Source organism: Phragmites australis, chromosome 1, assembly GCF_958298935.1.
Source record: "Phragmites australis chromosome 1, lpPhrAust1.1, whole genome shotgun sequence".
Taxonomy (NCBI): Eukaryota; Viridiplantae; Streptophyta; class Magnoliopsida; order Poales; family Poaceae; genus Phragmites; species Phragmites australis.
In genome coordinates, this window is record NC_084921.1 from 46,524,360 (window position 1) to 46,549,078 (window position 24,719).

The window sequence follows — 24,719 nt, forward strand, 5'->3', positions numbered from 1 at the left end:
ATGCATGGCCCAAGTACACGACCCACCACCACAAGTTGGGCCCGGTCGGTCCACTACCCCACTCCTCTCCCCTTTCTCTCGCCCACGCGACGCGACACGACACGACACGCGGAGACCCATACAAAAGGACGAGTTCTATTCTATTTCTACCTGCAGCACCAGCACCAGCACCAGCACCAGCAAAAGCAAGGAGACATCTCGCTCGCTCCTGTTCCTGTTCCTGTTCCCGTTCCGCTGCTGCTGCTCCCTCCGCGGCCAGATCCGGGCACCCACCGGTCGATCTCGCTTGCGGCATGGCGGGTAAGGCGGCGGGAGCGCTGGCCGTGGCGCTCGTGCTCGCGCTGGCGGGGGCCAACTCCGAGGGCGACGCGCTCTCGGCGCTGCGCCGCAGCCTCAAGGACCCCGGCGTTGTGCTGCAGAGCTGGGACCCGACGCTCGTCAACCCGTGCACCTGGTTCCACGTCACTTGCGACCGCGACAACCGCGTCACCCGCCTGTGAGCCGCCGCCGCCGCCTCCATCCTCTCTCCCTCGTTCTGGCCCTTTTCCCCTGCGGTCCCGTTTGAGTTGGGGCCGAGGCTTGTGGGTGGGGAGTTGGATAGCTGACCTTGTGTCCTTGGAGGAGCAAGTGATGATCCCCTTGTACTTGTGTTGATTCCTAGCTTTAATATGTTGGTGATTGATCGGGGAAACTGTAGTTAGATGCAACCTTTTAATTTGGGGATTTGCTACTGTTCCTTGACTCTCTGATTTAGTAGTTGGATTTGATGAGAAAATCGTTGTTGAAACGATGAGTTTGTTAGCGTGTGATTGCTAAAGGACTGACAACTGGCCAGGTAGACTGCAAAAGGACTTATGCAATTAAGTAGGGGTTTAATTTAAAGCTTAGTTTGAGAACTGATTTGTGAAGTTAGTGAAGCTGAGTTAGGAGTGTGTGATTTAGATTATTGTGAACTGATTAGAAAAAGTTAGTTTGCAAAGTTTATGTGGTTTCTGAAGTTTACTTAGTTGGTTAGGGGATTGTGGTAAAAGATTATTAAGGATGTGGCCAATGAGGAGGGTGGAACCTTTTAGATGGAAGAGGCTGATAAGGTTCAAAGGTAGACATATATTAGCTATTGTGCTGGAAGTGTGGAATAGAAACACTGGGCAAATTTATTTCAAAAAAGAAACATGGGGCAAAAGCATCAAATGATTGCTACCATTTTGATTCACCATAAATTTCCATTGCTTTTGTTCTCTTTTGATATTTCAGTTGGATTGTGGTATAAGTACTCGCTTTTGACATGCCCTTCTGCCTGCCATTTATGTGATGAGTTAGCTCAAAGGAAAACTCAGTAGATAACACATTAATCAGAGTTCCATATTTTGTTGCAGTATACATGAAAATCTAAGACATACACACATTTTTGTAGACAACCTTTGGATGGCGTTCCTGTATTGTATATGTTTTTCAAATTTCAGACTAGTACCTTTTTCTGATTGTTTGCTTGGAATACCTCTTCTAACAGGGATCTTGGTAATTTGAACTTATCTGGTCATCTGGTACCTGAGCTGGGAAGATTGGACCATCTGCAGTATCTGTAAGCTCTACTTACCCATATGGTCTGGTTCTTGCTAGTTGTTCTCCATAGGATGTTGGAACGAACTTTTATTATTGTTGTTCAACTGCTTCTGGCATGTAGTTTTGTTTCGTTTATAAATACCATTATGCCCCTTAAAATGGCTCATGAATCCATATATGTTTTAGTTTGCAAACACCAACAATAGGACTTAGTGGTTAAACTACTTTTTTCCAACCCTTGATCAATTTGCTTTCGTGGATGCTGCTTGCATGAGCTTTGTTAGAGTTACTAAGGCCTTTGAACACAGATAGGCCCTTTTTATGTTGTAAGGAATCTGGTTGCATTTCGCAAATTATATTTTATAAACCCTGTAGTCATTTTTGAATTTGGCGATTTGGAGCTTATTTTTTTCTGCAGTACTATATTACCCCAACCTACATTGTAAGGCTAATGGATTTCTGAACCTTTTTTTCTAGTATTTTTATCTAGCTGGTATAAACGAACTTGTACGACCAAAAGGGAATTACAATGACATGGCTTTACTTCTTCTGATGAGCAACATACCTTAACATATGTAGAGTTAAAAGAAGGTACATCATGCCTTCAGTTATATGATACCATGCTTATGATTCAGTCGATCAGGTAGATAGGATCCCGTTTTCCATACTTCCCTAGTAGACTAGTACCCTACTGAAACATCTTCATGATTTATGCTTTTTAATGCCCACTTTCCTAATTTTAAAAGGTAGGTAGAATCCATTTTCTCTACTGCAAATTGACCATCTTCGATTCGGTTAGAGTTATGATATACGGGCTTGATATATTTGAAGTTTTTCATTTAGTTTGATATATGCCTATCAATTATTCACTCAATGCACTGCACTAGTATTGACATTAGCATTGAAACAGGGAACTTTACAAAAATAATATTCAGGGAACAATCCCGTCTGAGCTTGGTAACTTGAAGAATCTAATAAGCTTGGACTTGTACAAGAACAACATTTCTGGGACTATACCTCCCACCCTTGGAAAGTTGAAGTCCCTGGTATTCTTGTAAGTTTATTTCTTCAAATGCTCTTTACATATTGTAAAATAGTCGTCACATATTAGCAATGAAACATGGACTTGATTCTGGTTCTGCTGAAGATGATTATTCTGTGTTTTTTGAAATTGTGTTGGGTTGTGGTGGGGCAGGCTCTGTGCTGTTCATATTTAGGTACAGTTACACATACGTTGAGCTGTAAATGTGATTGACCTTTACGATCAATAGTAAGGTTTGCTACTATTTCCACATCATTATACCTTGCTTACACATGGTTGTGCTTCATAGGCGGCTCAATGGCAATCATTTGACTGGGCCGATCCCTAGGGAATTGGCTGGAATATCTAGTCTCAAAGTTGTGTAAGTACAAATCAACGTTCAATATTAAGTTTTCTATTCACTCCACATGAATCTTCCATGTGACAATTTATCCGCCTTCTTCTTTCAGTGATGTTTCAAGTAATGATCTGTGCGGAACAATTCCCACATCTGGACCATTTGAGCACATTCCTCTTAGCAAGTAAGTTTGACTGCCTGTTGTTGTATCTCCTTGACCAAGATAAATTACATCTTGAAAGATTTGGGCTGCCTCAGCCACTACGAGGGCCTGAAGTTCATCCATAAGCTATGCTTGTCCGCTCCTGTCGGTTCAGCATCATTACACTGCATTTCTTTTGTATTTGCACACATTTTTGTATTATGTGATTAGTCCTTATTAACACCAGTGCACTCCGTTATTGTTGCAAACATGCCTGGGGAATTCTTTGTTTTAACTTAGAGGTCATTGAAAATTTTTGGTGAATACTTGTTCCGTTACTCTTGGATGGCTGCTTCCCTAATAATGAAGTGGATCACCTCCATTGTTGATTCAAAATGATATGCCTAGAATCTTATATTATCAATCTAAAAGGGCATCTGGCTGCACTATCACAACCATGTTGTTTGTATCTTGTTTAATTGGATGAGTCCTAGTGTCCTACACCCCACCTGGTGGCATTTTTGGACTTGAGAATAATTTAGTTGATGAATGATCAAACCAAATTCGAAGCACCTGTTTCATGTCCCTTGTGGCTGCATTCTTACTAGGACATCTTTTATATTTTCTATATTTTTGTTGGGTGGAAGGACGGGGATAAAACGCTGCCAGCAAGTTGGTGTCACTTTTCTAGTCATATGAACACTAGAACAACAGTGGTTCTCTATCCTGGAAATTGTGTTAAGTACAGTCCTAATGCTGTAGTCTCCGGCATGGATGTTTTAGTTTTGCAGTGGCGCATATTTTACTTGTATCGAGCTTACATTTTTTAAGCTCCAAGAAATTAACCTGTGTGTTTTCTTAAAAAAGAATAACCTATGTGCATTATGTTTTTCGTGCAGCTTTGAGAAGAACCCACGCTTGGAAGGTCCAGAACTACAAGGCCTGGCTGTATATGACACCAACTGCTAGAGGGCAACATGAAGAAAAGGATGGCTAGAAAGTAACGGGCGTACAAGGTTACTGAAAATCGGGTGATATATATTTTGTTAGGTCTGGTCCTGCCACTCTGTAATCCTCCCTCCCTACATAGCTCTTATTTGCGCCTTGCTGTCTGCAAGAAAGTTGTATGTTCTAGCAGAATGCTCTAGAATGCTTTCTTTCTGTCAAAGTAAACGAGAAACTGCTTATTATGACTGAAATGATAATGTCGTTTTCTCTACAACGGAGTTATTGCTTGCTTCCTTGTGTTATATTAACCAAACTCGTAGTATTGCATAATTCATTGTGAACTAGTCTAGCCTTGTTAGTTGTGCAAATTGATGCAGCGGTGCTCTCTTGTTGTCGATAGACTGGAAATGTGTCTGCTGATGGATATCTTGGCATGAACAAGCTAGTTACAGTTTTTTTGGACTAGAAAGGTATTGAAAAGTTCGTCAGTTCACTCACTGAATTTTGTTTAAAATTTGATTATTGACTTTTGAAAGCCATTGCTTGCTGGTGATTTATGGTAGCACCAGTATTATTTAATAAAGTGACATTGCAGACTTGCAGTTTGGAGGACCTGAAGTTCAGATGATGTTGTATCATTGTTAATAGTACATTAGTTGGTGCAGCCTGCAGCTGCCAGCTGGTCGATGTAATGTGTAACATTGAAATGGAATTGCTGAGATCTCTTTGAATTTCCTTCTTCCTTGCTGAGCCGAATGAGATCAGGTTCGTGGACCAAAATTAAATACTGGTATACTACACTCAACAGTACTACACTAATGATGCCAACCTAACTTGCCAACCAAGTTATTTTTCAGAAAACGGAAGGAGAAATAAGAGCATTTATGCTAACATGTGTTAAACAAGCTGTCACTCTTCTAAAAAAACTGTCAATGTTTAAATTCTGCTGCTAGCTCAGGCAAGTCGTCAGTGGTTGCTAGCTCAAGCAAGGTTGGCTTGCAGTTACGACCCAACAGTCTTCATTGCAGACAACCGGAGAACAGGTCGTGTGCACCCTCACTATATTCTTGTCATGTTCGAGCAAGTGTTTCTCTTTATTTATATATATATATATATAGAAAAATTAGTATGTACTTTCGTGAGTACATATTTTTTACTATGATATACCGTATAAATGAACTGTATATACTCATTTATCACTCTAAGTATACTTATATACTTTTTCTAAGATACTTAATGTTAATTAAAAAAAATTAAAAAGAAGTTCATCAATTTTAATAGCTTTTGATAATACCTTCATATTCCTATATTTATATATAGAAAGTATATTTGGTACTCTGAGAGTATATACTCTCACATACGTATCTTATAATATAGGGAGTATCTCATATGATAAATAGAGTATTTTAAAATAAGCATATAAGTATACTTATAGTGATAAAGGAGTATATCCAGTTTATTTATGTGGTATATTATAATATGGAGTATGTATCTTCAGTAGTACAGACTAGTTTACCTATATAGGAAGCATATTTGTTATTCCAGAAATACGTACTCTCACATACGTATCTCACAACATAGAAAATATCTTATATGATAAATAGTATGTACATAGAGCATGTGATAGTACAAACTAGTTTTTCTAGTTCGTTCACACGAAGCAGCAGCGACCTGCATTATGGAAGCAACCGATGTTGCCACTGCTACACAAGTTTCCTATAAATTGTTACACTCGCTCCAAGTCCTTCCCATCTTAGCGTTCACCGATCAAAAGTAGACGGGTAGCCAGGAGTTGCCGGAAATGGCCCACGGTGGACCACGAGTTGAGAGCAGAGAAAAAATTTCGGTATGATATATATAATATATCTAGTTTATTAGGTCCTTGAACTCTAATAAAAAAATTATCATATTTAATAGTATTTTGTTTAAAATTTATCTAATATATTTGATAAATTATATTTATTGGTGACTTTGGATTAATTTTATTTACTAGTAAAAAAACCTGACTCCTTTTTCCATGAGGCTTTGGCCATGAAACAGTCTCACCACGCGCCTCCGTCACTACGCTAAGACCATCTCTAACTATATTTTCTTTTATTTTATTTTCTTTCTGATTTTCCTCACTGTTCCTATTTTTTTATTTTCTCTTATTTTTAATAGTTTATTTTCGAAGAGATTCGTGAAGATAAATGAGATAATCTCGTTTTGAAGAAAATAATTTTGAGAATTTCATTCGGAAGAGAATGATCTTGCAAATCCTTTCATAAAAAAAACGTGAAAAAAATTATTAGAGGGCTAAAAAATGAAAATCCATCCGTGAAAGAATTTTAGTTCCTGCCATGAGTCCGTAGAGATGGTCTAAGCGTCTCCTCGGAATGATGCAACGCAGCTTACTACTCCTCCCACGCCTCTTCCTCCTCGCGCCCCGAGACCGCGCAACCCGGCATCAGCACGATCGAATACGCGAGTCGGGCTCGGGCCAGGCGGTGAGGCCGGCAGGCTAACCTCCTCCACCTCGTAATCAACCAATCTCTCCCGGAGGAGGGACTTAGGGAGGGGTGAGGACTGAGCAGCGAGGCATGCTCCTGCTGCGGCGCTTTGCCGGGACCGGTCGGCGGCGGGGCCTCGCGGGGCTCGCCTCTGGGGTCCCCCGGGAGACGGCGGACGCCGTGGTGGTGGGCGCCGGCGTCGTAGGCCTCGCGGTGGCGCGCGCGCTGGCGATGGCCGGGCGCGAGGTGGTCGTGGTCGAGGTGGCCTCCAGCTTCGGCACCGGCACCAGCTCCCGCAACAGCGAGGTCATCCACGCCGGAATCTACTACCCTCCTCGCAGCCTCATGGTGCGTGCGCCATTTGCTGGCTGCCCACGGGCTTCGTTTAATTTACCAGACGTGCAGTGCACACGGTTCCTAATTTTGCAGAGGCTTGATGCTTGGAGGAACTGAGGAAGTTTGGGCTCGAATTGTGATGGAGATTGTTAAAATTAAGTAATCAACTTGTGCATGATCATGTCATGCGTAATTGCAAACTCAACCAATAGTTAGTTTTGGGCGACTCACGATAGAATTATTTTCATAGAATTATGGATGTAAATATGTTCCAGATGACACATACAATTTGTATGTTTAGAGTTGGTTCAGCCTTTTGTGGTTGGGGCTTGTACATTGCATCTCAGCTCTACGAGAAAAATCTTAATTTGTATTAGGAAAGTGCTAGGTAATAGTCCTACAAAGTATTTGCATATCAGTTCTCACCATGTTGGATACTTGATATTGATTGGAGCATTTCAGGCTCTTAATTGTCAGTGTGCTCGGGATTCTAAATTGTTTCTCAAATGTCAATATGAGAAATTATGCATATATTGTACGAAAACCTCCTTGCGCAGCGTGATAAATCACTAAGATGCTTGCTGGGCATGCTTCCTGGAATGTATGAGACAAGACTTTTACTGTGAATATTAGAGAAGGAACTCTAATATTATATTTATGCTGCATGAAAATGGAAGTTTATGCGGAGCTCTATCACATTGGTGTGTCACTGATTCTACCTGTGAAATTCTTTGTAGGCTTGTCTTTGTGTAAGAGGAAAGGAAATGCTCTACAAGTACTGTGCAGAACGATGGATCCCCCACAAACGGCTCGGTAAACTCATCGTTGCTACTGGTCTTGCAGAGACTGCTAAGCTGGACATGCTCCTCACGAATGCTAAACAAAATGGAGTTGATGATCTTCAGATGATGGAAGGTTCTCAAGCTATGGAGATGGAACCTGAGCTTCGATGTCTTAAAGCTTTACTATCACCTAGTACCGGGATAATTGACTCTCATTCATTCATGCTCTCCCTTTTGGTACTTGACAATCATATAAATCAGTTCCTGATTCTATTCTATCTTTCGTTTGTTTTCTTCCAACCCAGTACAATCCTTATAGGGATGTTAATGCCTTCACAAGTTTTGTTTGTGTTCCAAGAAGAAAATGTATGCATCGTTGAAATCAGTTTTTGTAGATGAAGCTTTGCACAGTGAAGTACTTTTAACTAGTTAATTGGCACAGGACCAAAAGCTTCTATGTAAAGAACTCCCTGCCATTTATGGGTCTTTCCACTACCAATTGGTCGTCAGAAAGATAATGTCATGTTCCTCAGAAAGATAACCCACTGCAATGCATGATACATAACTCTAAATTAGGGTATACTGTCATTTTATTTTCATTGTTTCTGCTGATGCAGGCTGATGCTGAGAACTTAGGAACAACCATATCATATAACACAGCAGTTATCGGTGGGCATGTCGGATATGAAGGCCTTGAACTCCATATTTCTGAAAGCAAAGAGCTGCACAAACATTCTTTAGGGTCTCATGTGTCCCCACAGCTCACTTTGCTTCCAAAGCTTCTGATAAACTCAGCAGGTTTGAGCGCAGTTCCACTTGCCAAAAGATTTCATGGTCTCAACCCATCATTTGTGCCCACTGCTTATTATGCTCGTGGATGTTACTTCACTCTCTCTCAAACCAAGAGTCCTTTCAGCCACTTAATATATCCTCTACCAGAGGATGGTGGTATAGGGGTCCATGTCACGCTGGACTTGAATGGCCTTGTTAGATTTGGCCCAGATGTTGAATGGATAGACAGTGGAATGGACCCTGTGTCATGTTTTCTGAATAGGTAAGCCATTGCCCATTGGAAATACTTTTATGTTCAAGTATTAACCATGCCACGGTTTTTGAAGCACAACTAACCAAAGCAGTTGAATCATGTTTCCTGTTCCTTTCCTTAGGAGAGGAAGTTTCATACTCTGTTCAGGCACACATATTTTGGTCTCTTGGTCAATGATCAATTAAGCCTCAATAAGTTACATGCCTTTATGCTCGATATAATTTGCAACGACTAAGACTACTTAGACTATGGTAAGTTTAAGATATCTGAATGACACATAATCAAACCAGTGTTTTCGCATGACAGTACAATTGGGTGCAACATCGTAGTTTCTGTGAGTATTAGCAGGATCTCTGGAATCTGGAGCACATGGCAAATAGTAGAGCTTGTGAACTTCTCATGCTATTAGTATCATTGAAATGAATGGAATTCACAAAGATCTAATTTTCCTTCAAATGTTATCCACATTTGCAAATAGAATTATTACATTTGCTGCGCCCAATTGCTTCTATGAGTTACCGAAGTAGTTCCTTTTCTAGAATATATTAAGGTGTTTATAACTTTTAGCATCCACCTTCTCAGGTTTGATTACTCAGTTAACCCCACCACGTGTTCCAAATTTTACCCTGTGATAAGGAAGTATTTTCCAAATCTCAAGGATGGGTCTTTGGAACCAGGTTATTCTGGGATGCGACCAAAGCTTTCAGGCCCTGGACAGCCTCCTTCAGATTTTGTTATTCAGGTGCTTGTCTGATACCATATGTTTGATACTTTGATCGGCATCTTGGGCCATACCAGCTTCAGCAGTTTATTTTTCATGTACATTCATGACCTGTTAAATTGAACGGCTGCAGGGGGAGGATGTCCATGGTATTCCTGGACTGGTTAACTTATTTGGAATAGAATCCCCTGGTTTGACATCAAGCTTGGCAATTGCAGAACATATCGTTTCAAGATATTTGTGATGGGATTCCCCTAACCGGCACTTCATTGTCAGACAGTCGCTGCTTCATATTTGTAGCAGGATGAAACCAATGTGTCTGGACCAGGATTTACCAACAAGTGATCGAGTAAAGAGTATTTTGAGTTGTTTTTTCGTTGGCTCTTATTGCTATGTAGATGCTGTTAGGAGCTGAAATTTGTTGGAAGTTTCAAAGAAAAATAAACTGTGACTGGCACCGGTTCCGATTCAAGGTCCGTGAAACCTTCCGATATGAAATCTGGCCTGGACTAGCTTGCATGCATTTCTAGAAGAATTGGATATCTGATCTAAACTTGCTAATTGCAGGGGAATGTATGGAGAACCTTCAAGAATTTGGCAGGGGAATATATTCAAATATCCAATGCATTGTTTTTTTGGGGGGGGGGGGGTGTAAATTCTGTAAAATCTTCGTGTTCCTCGAACTGAGATTTATACCAACTTGCCTGAGGCGTGATAATTCCACTTCTAGCTGCTCAACAAAAATGCGTTGAAACCCATCATTTTAGGGCATGGTGTATGTTGGCTCATCAAACTACAGTCCATAATTGAGCAAATTTGGCAGGATAGAAAGCAAGTAATGTATGATCCAGTGAATCGAACCACACAGGTTCCAATTTATCACATCCATCGAAGTTGTTCTTACAGCTTATCCTAATTCTGTTTGCCCAACAATTTAGCAAAGAACAGAAATACAGTAGTTGCAGTACTCAGTGGAGGGCCACTGTTACTTGTAAGTGCTTTAGGATTCGGGAAAAACTCTTCAAGCGCCAGCGTCCATCTGCCAGTACGACCAGTACTTCCACTGGTAAATACTTCACGTTTCCTTTCATTTGTCAGCCATTCATATTATCTGAAGTTTGAAGAATGAATGTAAGCGAAAATTGATAGTTCAAAATAAGGGGAAAAGGGTAGAAGCGGGCATTTACTACCTCACCGCTTCCTTTGCGCCCGCCACTTGTAAACAGGCTGTGATGTTGGAGTCTCCATCTCATCTTCACGGAGTTTCCTCTTGCGTCCAGGTTTCTGCCCCAGTATTAAACAAGTCAGTAACTGAAGAGCTAAACAATACAAAATTTTAGGTCAAATCCTAAATCCTAAATAGTAGCAAACACTCTCTCAATAGGTTTACAGATTTCAAATTAGGCCAATTTAGGAGAGTTGCTTTCAAATATGAACGAGTTCGCTGATTTGTCTGGATTTCACCCTTTTTATTACACTCATTGAGAGAGCTTCATAAAATCTGATCTAAAAAGTGCAAAAGTGCAAACTGCAGTCGTTACCAAGTTAAGCTGGAAAGTAGCCAACTTCCAACAGACACTATCTGCCTTGTTATTTTTTCCACTGATCTAATACAGAGCGTATAATTAGCTTTTGGTTCATTCCTAGAAAGTTGAGGCTACCAATGACTTAAAGGCGAAGTTTCCATATGAAACTGAACAAGCTCCTTCCAGAAACATGCTGGAAACCTAACACTAGCAACCTAGCAGCAACCAATTCAGCAAAATTTTGCCATATTGCTCCTTTTCCCGTCAGAGTTGAGTGAGCAACTTAGCACGCAATATACCAATTATTTTTTGGCAGAGTTGTGGATTTCATGTCACCAACTGGCTACACTATGCCAAGGGGGCGCACAGGCACCCAGGTACAACAAAACATTAGTGATAATCAACTCACTTTGACCATATGTTCCCCCCATTTTAATAAAAAATTGTTCACTCTAAAACAGTCAAATTAATCATATTGCATTGATATTGTAAATGTTGCTATACGCATGTGAAGTTGTGCACCCTCTTCATTTTAGTCCTAGCTTCGCCCCTGCCCCTTTCAGAAACAAACCAGAAAAGTGTGATAGTGCTTTTCATAATGTTATTTCCTGTGAAACCGGATAGTTCCAGAGTCAATCGTATCAGTATCCGGGGGCTCGGATATGTATCCACCGAATATCCGGAAAGAAAAAGAATCGGAAAATGATGGATACCTCTTGGATATTTCGTGGATACCTCTAGGATACAGCCCGGCCCAGCAACAGTCTGGCTCCGGCTCCAGGCCAGTCGAATCCAAACACTGGAAGCTCCCCCTTCAACACCACACAGTCTCCCTTTCACCAGCTGCCGCTAGCACGCCTTATTCTCGCCGATCGCGACCATGCCAGCGGCGACACCTCCACCTACCAGTCACTACCTCCGGCCTTCCTCACCTACCCGACCGGTCGTCGGTCCCAGCCGCAGCCTCTCTGGCTCCCCCTTCCCCTCGCCTCGGCTCCCCTCCCTCCTCGAGATCTTAGATCTCCAAGGCCACGAGCGTCAACAAACACATGGCCACACCGCTTCGCCGCCGCTCGCGATCTCGATTGTCGCTGCCGCCCAAGGAGATGGCGGGCTTGGGGAAAGCGATGTACGCGGTGGGGTTCTGGATCCGGGAGATTAGCCAGGCCCTCGACCACCTATGCTGCCGCCTCCAAGGCAATTACTTCTTCCACGAGCAAAGTAAGTGCCACCCCCTCCCCCCTCAAAATCAACCTTCCATGTCGATCGATTCGTGCCAACACTCCACTCATATCGTAGATTTCAGCCTCCGGTAGCGGCCAAAAGGAGTGAGCGAATCGGGATTGCCAACTAGGATTAGGAGCGGTTAGGGGAATGTTGGGTCTGTGCGTCCGGCTAGGCTGGGGTTGCCCTTACTGCGTTATTGTGCGCTTATTAGAGTTGAAATGGACCTGCCCTTTTGTGCCCTGTGCTCAATTCATTTTGTAAAATCTAGTGCTTTTTTATGTACTCATGGTTCCATTGATGTTCCGTGGTGGTTGATCATGTTTAGTGTACAAAATTTGATAAAAGTGATTGGTTATGGAGGTCAACTCTTAGCTGTGGGGATTGAGGATCACGCTTTTGGTAGTATTGGCTTATACAAGAGGATGCAAATCCTATAGAACTTGAAGCTTCCAATATGTCAAGTTGTTGTGTGGGTGATTGCAGTGACGGTGTTGAGCTGAATATCTATGAAACTGTTGCAGAGCACCATTCTACTCGACTTCTTGTTTGGAGCTTTTGTAATTACCTGGTGAGTTTGAAAGTTTAGAGCAATCCCTCTCCAATTTGCGGGTAGAACATAGTCCTTTAATATGTTCTAAATTGAGACTTTTAAGTATGTTATGTAATAGAACATGGGAGTAACTTATTGCTTTTTTTAAAAAAAAATAGTAAAACGTATCGGCGTATAGGGTTTTCTAAAAAAAATGGTGTATCCCCATATCCGTATCGGTGCTGCATAGGTTATTTCAACTAAACTCTGAAAAGTGCTACCCAAGCAAAAGAAATAATCAAAACATCAGGAAATGCGATACCTTCAATTCCTTTTGCAATGCCATGTCTGCATACAGTTTCTCAAGCTTTTGAAGCCTCTGTTTCCTCTCTTCTGATTCCCTGTATGAAGAAGCTGTCTTCCTGGAAAGAATTACACACGAGATAAGTTTATCAGGTAGCAGTCCATGCACTAAACTGCACAAAATCATGCTTTGATGTGGGGAAACATAATCTTATATCACATATAAAACAGGACTGCTGATGAGTTTCCTAATCAAATGCACATAAAGTGAATGATGAACTAAATAGTGAAAATGGTTCTCCGTAATATTGCCAAATAAATAACATAGATGCACCATAATCCAAAGAGAAATGTGTATTACTTCTTTATACGGGAAGGGATGTTGTGAAAACCAGGTGAGTTGCTGCTTTGTTCTATCCTGGATTGTAATTCTTTCACTTCTTCTCTGAAAATGAAACAGCAAGCCATCTCAATGTTACAATAAGTGTAGCTAGGCAACAGTTTCAACATGAACCTTACAAATTGAACAGAAAAAAAAATTGGTAAGCAACATGAATGCAGTGGCTGTACCTATCTTCAGCAAAGTAAACATGCTTGTTTGAACGCTTGCTATCCAGTTCATGAAGCATTGAGCTTAATTTTTCGATTTTCTACAACAGGTCCACATTCAAATTAGGATAGAATATATATCATTCAAGCACAAGAAACATTGTACTTATTTGCTTTGAATATTCTGAACATCACTGCAAACCTTTTTTTCACTTTGAATACTCTGAAGCATGTATCCCATATCTTTATCTTTCAAAAGCAGAAGTTCCTCTTCGGTATACTTATTTGCTTCAGGCCTGACAATACATACAACACAGTCCAACTTAAAACACAGGATACATCAAACTTGCACAACTAGAGGAGCAGAGGAACTACATTGTGCATACTTAGGCTTATGAATTCCACAAACAGTCCTACTGTTGATCATCTTAAAGTAGAACTCATCTGGGTTCTTGAACGCTGCCTTCTCCTTCAATTTCTGTAATTAACCACGCACATAAATGAATTTAGATTATGACGGTTACAATATATGCAATCATGAACTAACATCAAGGACCTTAGACTAAGATAGTTGCAGAGACTTAAAACAACCAATAGCATGCAAAAAACTTCCCAAATTTCGATACAACGCAGCCAACTTCCAAACTTCTAAGCGGCAGACACAAGCATAGAACAGGAGCAATACCCTGATGGTTTCTTCCTTGCGGTGGTAAGCTTTCGCCCGGACGACATAGTCCTTGTGCTTCTCCAGAAGCCCAAACTTCTTCCTCGCCTCCCTGCAAAACCCCACCCAGACTCGAACTCAGTCCCCAAAATTTTCGAGCACGGCGCGACCCAGCGCAGGCGCCATGATGATACTCGAATTCGAACGCGAACAAGGAACATCTGCGGGAGGAGAACTTACGGCTGGGCGCGCTCCTTGTGAGCCCGCCGCGGGATCGCGTTCCGCAGCGACGACATTTTCCTCTTCCTCCTCCTCCTCCTCCTGCTTCCACTACCCTCCTTCCGACGGAGCAAGCGGGGTTGGCAGAGAAGCGGATTTGCTCGACCTGCGCTTTCGCGGATTTGGGAGGAGAGTAGCTGCGCCTGCGCGGGGAGGATCGGAGGAAGGAAGCGGGCTGGGAATGGGGGATGAACCGCGGAGCCCGAGCTAGGGTTTGGGTTGTGACGCGGGGCGTAGGACCCATTAGCGGCCCAAGTGTGGTCTGCGAGATCGGTCCGATAGGACCCATTAGCGGCCCACTTGTGAGTTCGTCGCCCAAAAGGCCGGTTCAACTTTTTTCTTTTTTACAACTTTTTACTTCTGCTACACCAGCAGGTTCAACCAAACCGCTCTGACGCTCCGACAAAAAAAAAAGAAAAGAAATACCGCTCTGACGCTGACGGCGAACAAAATCAAGGCTCAGACATCAAACGAACTCATAGCTGCAAAAAGAATGGATAAATCATGCCCCTTTATGACTGACAGATAACTGTATGCTCATCTTGTTCGTTGCACTGATTATCGACTGGTTCAAACTAGAATACATGCTCTGACAGAGAAAATGGGAAACAAAACTCTCATGTAGCTCCTGCCTCCTCCTGCTGCTCTATTTGCATTTCTGCTCAAATAGAAATTTACAACCAATTGTCAAAGCTGTAACTTCAAAAAACGGCAGCCGTTCGATTTACAACATCTCTAATCTACCATTTCTGACGAACAAGAGGCTGGAACGCTGACGGGTTCAGGAGGGACCGGATCACCGCTGGCAAATCTGCTGTCCGACTCAGGGTCCAGGCTTCAGAACAGCACGATCCGCTCTACGATTAGCTCACAGCCCTGCAGCATCTCAAGCGCTGCTGTTGGCAATCTGGTTGGTCAGCCACTGCATTCACACCGATGGAGAACATCCTCATACAGCTTTCGGCTGGACCTGCTCAAAGTCAAACACCTCGAACATCAAGCGTCGTACATCAGGTTTACCATACACGCAGTATGCGAGCCCGTGTATGGCTTGCTGGACAGCGGTCGTCGAAGGATTTCTTAGGCGCCGGTTATGTTCGAATCTGTCTTGCACCGACTCCCCGTAGATAATGTCGTGGTGCAGGTGCTTGTCCCGTAGGTATCGTCCGCAATACTTATTCATCAACATCCTCCTATGCTTCTCCGCCAACCACCTGCCAGGTGCATCGAGATGCTTCATGAGCAGCCTCTCTGCCAGTACTAGATCCTGGCCACAAAGAAGTTCAGACCATCAGCATGTCTCTTGGCCCATTGGACAACGGCGAGATGCTGATAAATTCATAAGGTACAGCATACCTGAATCTTCTGACCAACGTACTCCAGCCGCTCAAAACAGAATCTTGGATGCTCGAACTTATGTTTTGATGGGTGCAAAAAGCACAGCTGCAGGGAAACAAGGCACCACACTGGTCTCACTTCTCATATTATAAATTTGATGGAAACAAAGAGTGTTGAAATACTAAGGGTCTGTTTGTTTCAGTTGGAGATTGTTAAAAGCAGCTTGTAAATTATGGATTGTAAGAAACTGGATTGTAAAAGCTGGACTGTAGATTGTTACAATCTAGTGAAAGGCGGATTGTTGGATTGTTACAATCTGGGTCTTGGATTGTAACAATCCAGCTTTTACAACCACCTGTTTGTTTCAGCTTTTGGATTGTGATCACAATCCAACTTTTACAATCCGGTTGTTTGTTTTAGCTTTTGGATTTTGATCACAATCCAACTTTTACAATCCGAAACAAACAGAGCCTAAGTAGTTTTGTTAAATAGTACATACTAGTATACTACAGAGCTTATTTGTGAACCAAGTTGTGATAGGAAGGACATTAATTTCTCTCTTGAAAACTAATTGATGTTGCCAGGCAGGTTTCAGTTTCTATGTTACGAAGGGAATACGGAATATCGATAAACCTGAACGCATCTTACAGTTGAAAAATGGTATGAGATGAAACCTGCAAGCAGCTCGATGATTATGGTGCATATTTCAGCAGTGTGTGATGATCAAAATTAACTAGTTATGCATCATAAATTCAAAAGTAGTGCATATTCAAATAGAATCCTAAACCAATGCTTGTTGGCTATACTTTCACTGTATTGCACCGGCAGTCATGTCATACTTTTACAAACATCTTAAAATTTATCACATTATTCATCTACATCTCAGATAAGATATGGCAATGTCACCCACCAGTTTAGCGCCACAAATATACTCAATGTAGCGCAGCCTCCATAGTTCATACTCCAAACAATATTCCCTCATTACGGCTACATATATTATAGGAGGACAAAAGACATTCTCAAGTCTCAACAAATACTAGAATTTCATGTTGACTCGAAAATACTAATATTCCCAACTGTGTTGTTTCCTACGCACAAGAGTTAGTTCTGGATCCTAAGGCCTTCAATAGCGCTACAAAACTGCAATATCTTCCATTCAATGTTCAAGAATTATCAGCACCTCATTTTTTTCTGATGTATGATTCATGCTAATTGCTACAGGAAACAGAATTTCAAAAGGCTGATTATGTAATACACCGAAAACATGCTTTTCAGATAGTCAAACAAACTTTTGAAAGGACTAACAGAAGGGAAGAAAAAATGGCCTAGAGACGTTGAATTTACCTGAAGACCAAGTCCAAGCTCTATATTCCTTGCTTCTGTGATTTCTGGAATTCTGTCGTTCATGGGCAGGGGATAACCTAGGGTGTCCATGACCTTGGGTCTATTGTCAAAATCCCAAATATTTCCTCTGAAACGATGCATGCCTGGTGGCACACAAGCTCGGAAAAGCCTAGGATGAGCGAAAAGAGCATCCAGTGGTGGCTGCAAGAGATGTAGCAAGATAAGAAAGATGCAAAGAGTGACAATATAGGACAAATAATAGTAAGAGCTATTACCCTATAGGCAGCAACATCCTGCCACATGAGTTGTCTCTTTTCAAACTCCACTGAAACATAATCAACATCCTCTAGTTGGCGCCGCAATTTTGGCTGACAGCTCTCATCATCAGGGTCCATCCCGAACGCCTCAAAAAGGACTCGATAAACTTCAGGCATTCCAAAGCACAAATATATAGCTCCAAATAATGCCCAGAATACAGCCCTGATACACAAATAGACATTTTACTGAAAGTTCACTAGATATGTACGCCAACTAACAACACACATTGCTGTAAGAAACCAGAAATTCAGAAAGAATGTCCTCGACAATAAACGGTATCAGCATAAAGGTGTGATGATAAGGCTACATGCTCCATATTCTCATGCTACTAAGTTTTCCACAGCGGATTAGCACATCTAAAGGAGTACAGACTACAGAGCAATACATCATAAAGGGATGGAATATCGTAATAGTGTATGAGTATAACATTTAGGCATACATGGAGACAACTCGATCATGAAGGCCGCAGAACATTCAACATGTAACACTGAATCAAACAGTGACACAAAGAAAAAAAGGCCTGATATTTTTCATTTCCCCTGTTAATATTATCATGCTTCAAGTTAACCTAATATATTTAAAAAGTGGATTGCCAATGTGCCAGAAAGGTTCACAAGCCCTAAATCACCGTCAAGATCAGAGCAATCAAGATATCTAATATCCTAACCTGTTTTGTCCCATGCAACTACTCAGACAAAATCTGGTTGCTTCATTTTGCACACACCGACCACTAACTAGTCAAATTATCTTAATGTATGATCAGATACAAGATTCCATCTCTACACTTCCAATTGCACATTTTCAGCATAACAAAGGAATACACACTTTCAGTAAATGAATAAGAATGTGAACACTCACTTGGACGGCGGCTCCCGGTCCTTGCGTATCATCTTATCTAAATCGTCATAAGGAAACACCAAATTGTGCAGGCTGGCCGACTTGAGCCATTTTGGCAGCATCTTCTTTCCGATCAGCGCAAACACCCGCTCCCTCATCGGCCCAGGTGACTCCCTGGGGTACCTCTGCAAGAAGAACTCGCAGAAGGCGAGCTCCAGCACGTATTGGCCCAGGAACCAGAGCCTGGAGTGGCCGTTCCGGACGTGCCGCGTCCGCGTGCGCTCGCAGGAGGGGTCCAGATGCTGGAACGCGAGGTAGAGCAGCACGTCGAAGTGGCGCGCGGGGCAGTCGTCCCCTTCGCCGAGCGTCTCCGAGGGAGCGAGCGGGTACCCGAGCGCTTGCTTGGCCTCGAGGAGGTACTCGTCCATCCAGGTCCTATCGGCGGTGGAGAGCGGCGCGGAGGGGAGGCAGGACGAGAGGAGCGGGAGCGCCTTGAGCGACAGCTGCGGGCTGCTGAGGAACCGCCGGGTGAGGCGCTCGTCGTCCAGCGGCGGCTTGAGGATGAAGCGGCGCGGCGGGTGCTTCTTCTTGGGGGATACGGCCTTCTTTCGCTGCGCTAGCTCCCGGAGGAGGCGGGTCGGGCTGTTCGCCGGCTCCGAACGGGAGGCCGGTGGCGGAGGAGGGGTATGGTCGGCCGCGACGGCGAAGATACGGACGCGGCGGCGCGCGCTGGGGAAGGGGAGGTGTGCGAGGGTGAGGGCTTGGAACGCCATGGCGTGTGGCGCCATGGTGGTGGCGACAGCGAGCTTGGGCTGGGGTTTTGCGGGGGATTTGGTTGGGGTTCAGGGAAGAGGAGGAAGAGGATAAGCGGAGGCGAATCGTGAGCCATCCGTTTTGTGATCGATGGCTACGATGGAGTGGGTCAGAGAGCGAGTGGGGAAAAATATCTTGAGCTGGCCTTCCAAAGGACGTGACAAATCACAGTTCTGTTTTTCAAAGGATCAATTAGATTTATACCATACCATGGCCATTTTGCCCGTTTTGAAAAAAAAAATATTTACAAATATTGAAATTAAAACCATACCATTACAATTCGCGTGTTTCTTTGAGTTATGCTATTTTTTAGCAAAATAACCTTATCTTTTTCTTCCTTCTCCCTTCTTCATATTACTTTCCCCTTTATGCCTCTTATTTTCCTCCTCCGTCAGCCTAGTGTTTGTTGTGACCAAGCCGTTCAAGGAGCAACTGATGCTGACGATCGAGGATCGGGTTTCCCCACACAAAGACTACCTCCTCAGATGTGTCGCTGCCCCTCATGCTCTTCGAGTAGAGGCCAGACCATTGCCCTTTGTGCAGTCCTCACGCAAGGACAACCTCTTTGCCTATAGGTGTGCTTGACGCTGGCATCATCAGCGCCACCGGTCTGCAACTAATGAAGAATCATGACGACCACCAAGTAGGCAGTGTCAGTGCCCACACATATGCTCCTCTACGGGTCACAAGAGATGGTCCTACTGTCGCATCATCCTCGTCCTCATAAGCACCGAGGACAATCGAATCCAACAATCATAGTGTCACTCGAGTTTATTTGGCGACCAGATATGGCAACGACGCGTCAGGGACAACTGAATCCAGTGGTCAGTTTTATTGGTGGAGGAGCTTGGTGGTGACCACCTCTTGTTGCTGATCATGGGGAGGCGACGATGGAGATGAGAGAAAAGGGAAAGAAGAGAAGAAAACAAGTGCAATTTGGTCCAAAAGTCTTCGTAATATCATATTTATAATTTCAAACTTTGCAGTGGCCCATCTCTAAACTAAAAATTTTGTAGCGGTATGAATCTAATTAACTTTTTTTTATTAGGGGAAACCGCGGTTCTGTTGCACTGTGCTACAAAACCAAAGTAGCCCATCTATCCGGGGACGAACAAGCCAAGTTCCACACTGCAAAATTGATTGCAGATCAGGGTTCAAAAGAATATCGCAAATATCGGTCAATTCGGTGGGGTACAAATTTGAAATACGACCGGTTTTCGTATTTGGATTCAAAAAATTCAAATCAGATTTGAAAATATATATATATAATTTCATAAAAAACTAGAGACAATTCTAATAGTATCTATGAAAAAAAATTCAAAAAAATATCGTTTGCATCAGAAAATATGTCCCTAACATTGATAGTTCGAAAAAAGCCGAAAATAGAAAAGATCAAAACGGACCGAATGTACAGTACAAACGATCTATTTCTTCTCAGCTCTATGGGATAAGGGCAGGATGAACTTATCTTCTTCCCTGAGTTGCCCTCATGTCACCTAGAGCAAAATGTCACCACCTCCGTGAGCCTTAGTTTCATTGTGATCAGTTAGAACTTCATCGCTTAGTGAGTTGTGACGTATAGCGTTGGGATGAATTTTAATAGTGGTTCACTTTTCGATGGCACAAACTTCTCCTGGTGAAAAGTTCTAATGACTTGTTATTTGCAAACTTAAGGGTTAGATGTTTGGAGAATCAACAAGGATGGGATGAGATTTCGCATCACCAACAAGGAGAGGTAATTAGATGTATTGGTCAAGAGTATCTTTTTGTCATCTATATGTGTTGATGTATTTAATCGTGTTTATTCTCTTACCAATACACATGATATTTGGATTAGTCTCATTGAAATACATGAAGGCACAAAGGATATACGTAATGAGAAATATCATGTGTTTGTTACTAAGCACAATGGCTTCAAACAATTACCCCCATGAAAGTGCTAATGACATGTACTCACATTTAAATATTCTTGTCAATAAGATCAATGAGTTATGTTTGACGCTAATTGAAGATAATTAAGTGGTGAGAAGAATACTTCAACCTCTTCATCTGAAGTATAAGTTGATAGTCTCCATCATCTACGATAACAATAACATCAAGAAGACGACTCCAAATTAAATGTTTGGCAAGATCATCACCCATGAGATGACAATAAACTTAATGGTGGAAGCTTCTTCCTCATCCGACACCAAAAATCTTGCTCTTACAAGCAAGCAAGTACAATACCAACACATCAAGGCAAGGATGAGAAGACAAGAGCAAGAGTCAAGCTCAAGTGAAGATGATAGAGATGAAGATGAAGAGAGTTATGAAGAAGATGAGCAAAACATCTCAAGCGATGAAAAGATGGATCTCGAAGTCGTCAAGCTCATCTCACAAGTAGAGAACAACATTAAGAAGATCAATGCCAAGATTGATCACCCAATCTCCATAAAGAACTTGGTCAAACAAATGATCACATCAAGAAGAAGAAGAAGAAGATCAAGATCAAGATCAAGAAGACGAAGATAAAGGGAAGAGCTAAGGCACTTACTAGCATAGAAAGACGGGTGAATGATGATTAAGATTCAAGCTCAAGTGATGAGAACATCACCATGTATTCCTCCAAGAGAAGCTTTTTCTCGAGGTTGTCATTGTGTAAGTTATCACACAAGTGCTTCATGGCCAAAAATATAGATAGCAATATAACTGATGATGAATCCGATGAGGATTCTCCCTCCTATATTGAACTCCTTCATTTGATCAATGAGCAACAAATGTCCCTTAACAAACAATCAAAAGAGTATAAGAAATTCAATACACTTAATGACATTCATGCTACCTTTGTTTCTTATTATAAATAATTATTGAGCAAATTCAATTTTATAAATAAGGAGTATGATGAGCTTAAGGCTAAATTTGAGTGTATTAAATCTCAAACTAAGGTCCTTTTGAAGTAATCTACCTTTCTAATTAATTTCAATCCTAAGCTAGATACTTGTACTTCTTATGATGATTTAATTGATATATTATGCTCACCCTTTGCAATAAGAAATGCATTGAGAATGATTTTTTAAGAACCATCTAATGACCTTATTGCGCAAAAAAATGATGAGCTTAAGCAATAAGTCTAAAAGCTTGATAAGGACTTGACAAGACTAATGTGCAAAGGACATATCCAACCTACTCAAGATAACCGTGCTTTTATGGTGAAGAAGCTTGCGGAGGGGTCCACCGTGACATGCTTAAAATGACATCAAGAAGGCCACAAGTCCTTCCAATGCAAACAAGTGAAAAAGGAGATCAAAGAGAAGAAGAAGATGACGAACTTCTCCAACAAGACCTTTAACCTCTACACCAAGCCCCACTATAAGATTAAGACCAAGAGCAACCACTACAAGCTCAAAAAGAAAGATAATGGCAATGTAATTGCACACATGGTTGGGACAAAGAATTGGAGGTGGAATTAACCTATTTGGGTGCCAAGAAAGTCATCACCAACATGAAAGGGCCCCAATCGATTTGGGTTACAAAGAAGACTTGAAGCCCGAAGCGACTATAGGGATTTGGAGACTTAACTCACATGATAAAGTGATAGTTCAAGCAAAGAAGTCAAATATACAAGTTTGGGTGCTTTGGTGAAAATCATGATCATCGTATACCCAAATCCTCATCTAAAGGTAAAAGAGGTAAGTACAACTAGATTTTTGTTTATGTATTTTGTTTTACGTCTAGCTCATTTGCCTCATCTAGGATTGTATATACTTATTTCAATTTATTGCAATACTTAGTGTAGGTTTTCATATGGTATGTTATTTGTGTTTATCTCTAACCTATGAGCAACCTACATGGTTTATTAGTTGTAGGTTTATTTTTTGGCACTAGTTTTTACAATTGGTATTTTTCATGTGATATGATCCAATCTATAGGATAAATCCCTATTGTTATCTAACAAGTGTGTATATCTCACAAGTATTTAACACTTATATGCACATTTTTAGGGAAGTATATCCTATAGGTTATGATTTTGAGACTAACATGTGTTTCTAGTGACATCTTTTGTAGTCTCATGAAGCAATCAACATGTCTCTCAGGGTATGCAATGCTTAAATACTTCAATTGGTATCATTATCAAATCTTTTATTTATTTAAGCTACATCCATGCATAATATAAGTTAAACTTTCTATCTTGACACATTATCTAGTTGTGCATATGTTTCTTTCTCATTGTACGTATGCACATATATAGGGGGAGTTTAGACTATATTATGTGAGTTTTATAAATTATGATTTATGTGCTTTCATAGCCTACAATTAGTATTCTTTTATTGAATCATGATTTGTGAAGATCTCTCCCATATTTTTTTCTTGAGTTTAACATGTGTTTATAGCACTTTTTGGGAGATTATTGACAAAGGGGGAGAAGTTTGACGGCCAAAGTAAGATGAACAATGCGAGGAGATTATAGCAACAAGCAAGACATCTAGGAATGCCGAAGTCAATGAAGGAGGAGGAGAAAAGATGCTAGATGTTTAGATTGACAAAAGAGAAGCTCTTGCATAGGTCGTTCAAGAGACATAGTGGTAATAGAGAAAGTGATAGCCACAAAAAAGATGGACAAAGTAGTAAGAACATGCATCCAAGCAATGTGGTAAGACTTTGTGCTCGTTTATGATCTTTATATTTGATATTTGCCACATTGCTTTGGTTGTGTTGTCATCAATCACAAAAAGGAGGATATCGTAGCGAAAATGATTCTATTAGATCATGATTGTAATTTTGGTGATTAATAATAATATAGTTAATGTGACTAACATGTTTGTCAAGAATATACACTATTAGGTCTCATGGATGCAATACATGAAAAAGTCACCGCAACCGGGACAAAGTTGGACTGAATTAGAGAAGTCCCAAGAAGATTTGCCTCACCGAATGGTCCGATGCTCTGGCTGTTGAACTCACGAGAGCATATTTGATAAAGAGGAGAGAGGCCTGAAGACCTCACCGGAAGGTCCAGTGATCAGAGAAGATACACAACAAAGCATTTTGTCCAGAGAAGGTTGCAGCCATTGAAGTTGAAGATCAAAGCACCAGATGGTCCGATGATTAATATGTTGCACACACCAGATAATGAATAGTGCAAAGAGGTAGAACGATGTTCAACGCATCGGATGGTCCGGTGATGAAGGCTATGCACAGCAGAGCATTATTTTCAGAGATGGTTGCATTGGCTCATTTGGTTGAAGCAACTCACCAGATAGTCTGGTGATGAAGTGATGTGTGCCGGATGCTTACACCGGAACAATTAACGCAAAAAGGATGCAGTTGGCTCATATGCTAAGTATATACTCACCAGATAGTCTGTGATGGAGATAAAGTATACACCGGAGTGTCCCGTATTCACAAAAGCTCGAGTGGGGTTTCAACGGGTAGTTTGTGAAAGTGTACTCACCGGATGATCCGGAGTGTTAGTACTATTGTTCTCACCGGATCATCCGTGTTAACAACTTTTCTGAGCCGATGGGTTAACGACTAGTGTGCGGTTTTGAGACTATAAATACCTCTCTACTCAGCCATTTGAAGGTGTAACATGCTGCTGGAGTCTAGA

At 41.7% G+C, this 24,719-nt stretch overlaps 4 protein-coding genes across 8 annotated transcripts; 2 read left to right on the top strand and 2 right to left on the bottom strand.

Moving 5' to 3' along the window:
• Positions 1-144: 144 nt before the first annotated feature.
• On the top strand, positions 145-4,306 carry LOC133922880 (leucine-rich repeat protein 1). Its single transcript, XM_062368410.1, has 6 exons — positions 145-496; positions 1,511-1,582; positions 2,474-2,617; positions 2,895-2,966; positions 3,055-3,126; positions 3,984-4,306. Exons 1-6 carry the CDS (start codon positions 294-296, stop codon positions 4,051-4,053), a joined length of 633 nt encoding a protein of 210 aa, XP_062224394.1. The 5' UTR covers positions 145-293; the 3' UTR covers positions 4,054-4,306.
• Positions 4,307-6,153: 1,847 nt separating this feature from the next.
• On the top strand, positions 6,154-10,065 carry LOC133922849 (L-2-hydroxyglutarate dehydrogenase, mitochondrial). 3 transcript variants are annotated; one of them, XR_009910541.1, is made up of 6 exons: positions 6,165-6,869; positions 7,595-7,876; positions 8,257-8,693; positions 9,267-9,426; positions 9,539-9,878; positions 9,973-10,065. XR_009910541.1 is itself a non-coding variant. In XM_062368361.1 (5 exons), exons 1-5 carry the CDS (start codon positions 6,612-6,614, stop codon positions 9,647-9,649), a joined length of 1,248 nt encoding a protein of 415 aa, XP_062224345.1. In that variant the 5' UTR covers positions 6,165-6,611; the 3' UTR covers positions 9,650-9,928. The 3 variants fall into 3 exon arrangements, 1 of the variants encoding a protein (XP_062224345.1); XR_009910542.1 differs by lacking the exons at positions 9,539-9,878; positions 9,973-10,065 and adding an exon at positions 8,806-8,935 and having other exon boundaries at positions 6,154-6,869; positions 9,267-9,397; XM_062368361.1 differs by lacking the exon at positions 9,973-10,065 and having other exon boundaries at positions 9,539-9,928.
• A 186-nt stretch (positions 10,066-10,251) lies between these two features.
• LOC133922859 (probable U3 small nucleolar RNA-associated protein 11) lies at positions 10,252-14,687 on the bottom strand. Of its 3 annotated transcripts, none has more exons than XM_062368399.1 (9): positions 14,444-14,687; positions 14,225-14,315; positions 13,926-14,017; positions 13,742-13,835; positions 13,561-13,640; positions 13,352-13,435; positions 13,010-13,109; positions 10,601-10,689; positions 10,252-10,516 (listed from the first exon to the last, which is right to left on the bottom strand). In XM_062368399.1, exons 1-9 carry the CDS (start codon positions 14,497-14,499, stop codon positions 10,513-10,515), a joined length of 690 nt encoding a protein of 229 aa, XP_062224383.1. In that variant the 5' UTR covers positions 14,500-14,687; the 3' UTR covers positions 10,252-10,512. The 3 variants fall into 3 exon arrangements, with proteins under 3 accessions (XP_062224383.1, XP_062224374.1, XP_062224367.1); XM_062368390.1 differs by having other exon boundaries at positions 10,252-10,489; positions 10,596-10,689; positions 14,444-14,686; XM_062368383.1 differs by having other exon boundaries at positions 10,596-10,689; positions 14,444-14,686.
• Positions 14,688-15,097: 410 nt separating this feature from the next.
• On the bottom strand, positions 15,098-19,248 carry LOC133922840 (ribonuclease III domain-containing protein RNC1, chloroplastic). The gene is made up of 5 exons (XM_062368349.1): positions 18,341-19,248; positions 17,440-17,644; positions 17,165-17,365; positions 15,839-15,925; positions 15,098-15,749 (listed from the first exon to the last, which is right to left on the bottom strand). The coding sequence occupies exons 1-5, from the start codon at positions 19,105-19,107 to the stop codon at positions 15,432-15,434; spliced, it is 1,578 nt and encodes a 525-aa protein (XP_062224333.1). The 5' UTR covers positions 19,108-19,248; the 3' UTR covers positions 15,098-15,431.
• Between the last annotated feature and the right edge of the window lie 5,471 nt (positions 19,249-24,719).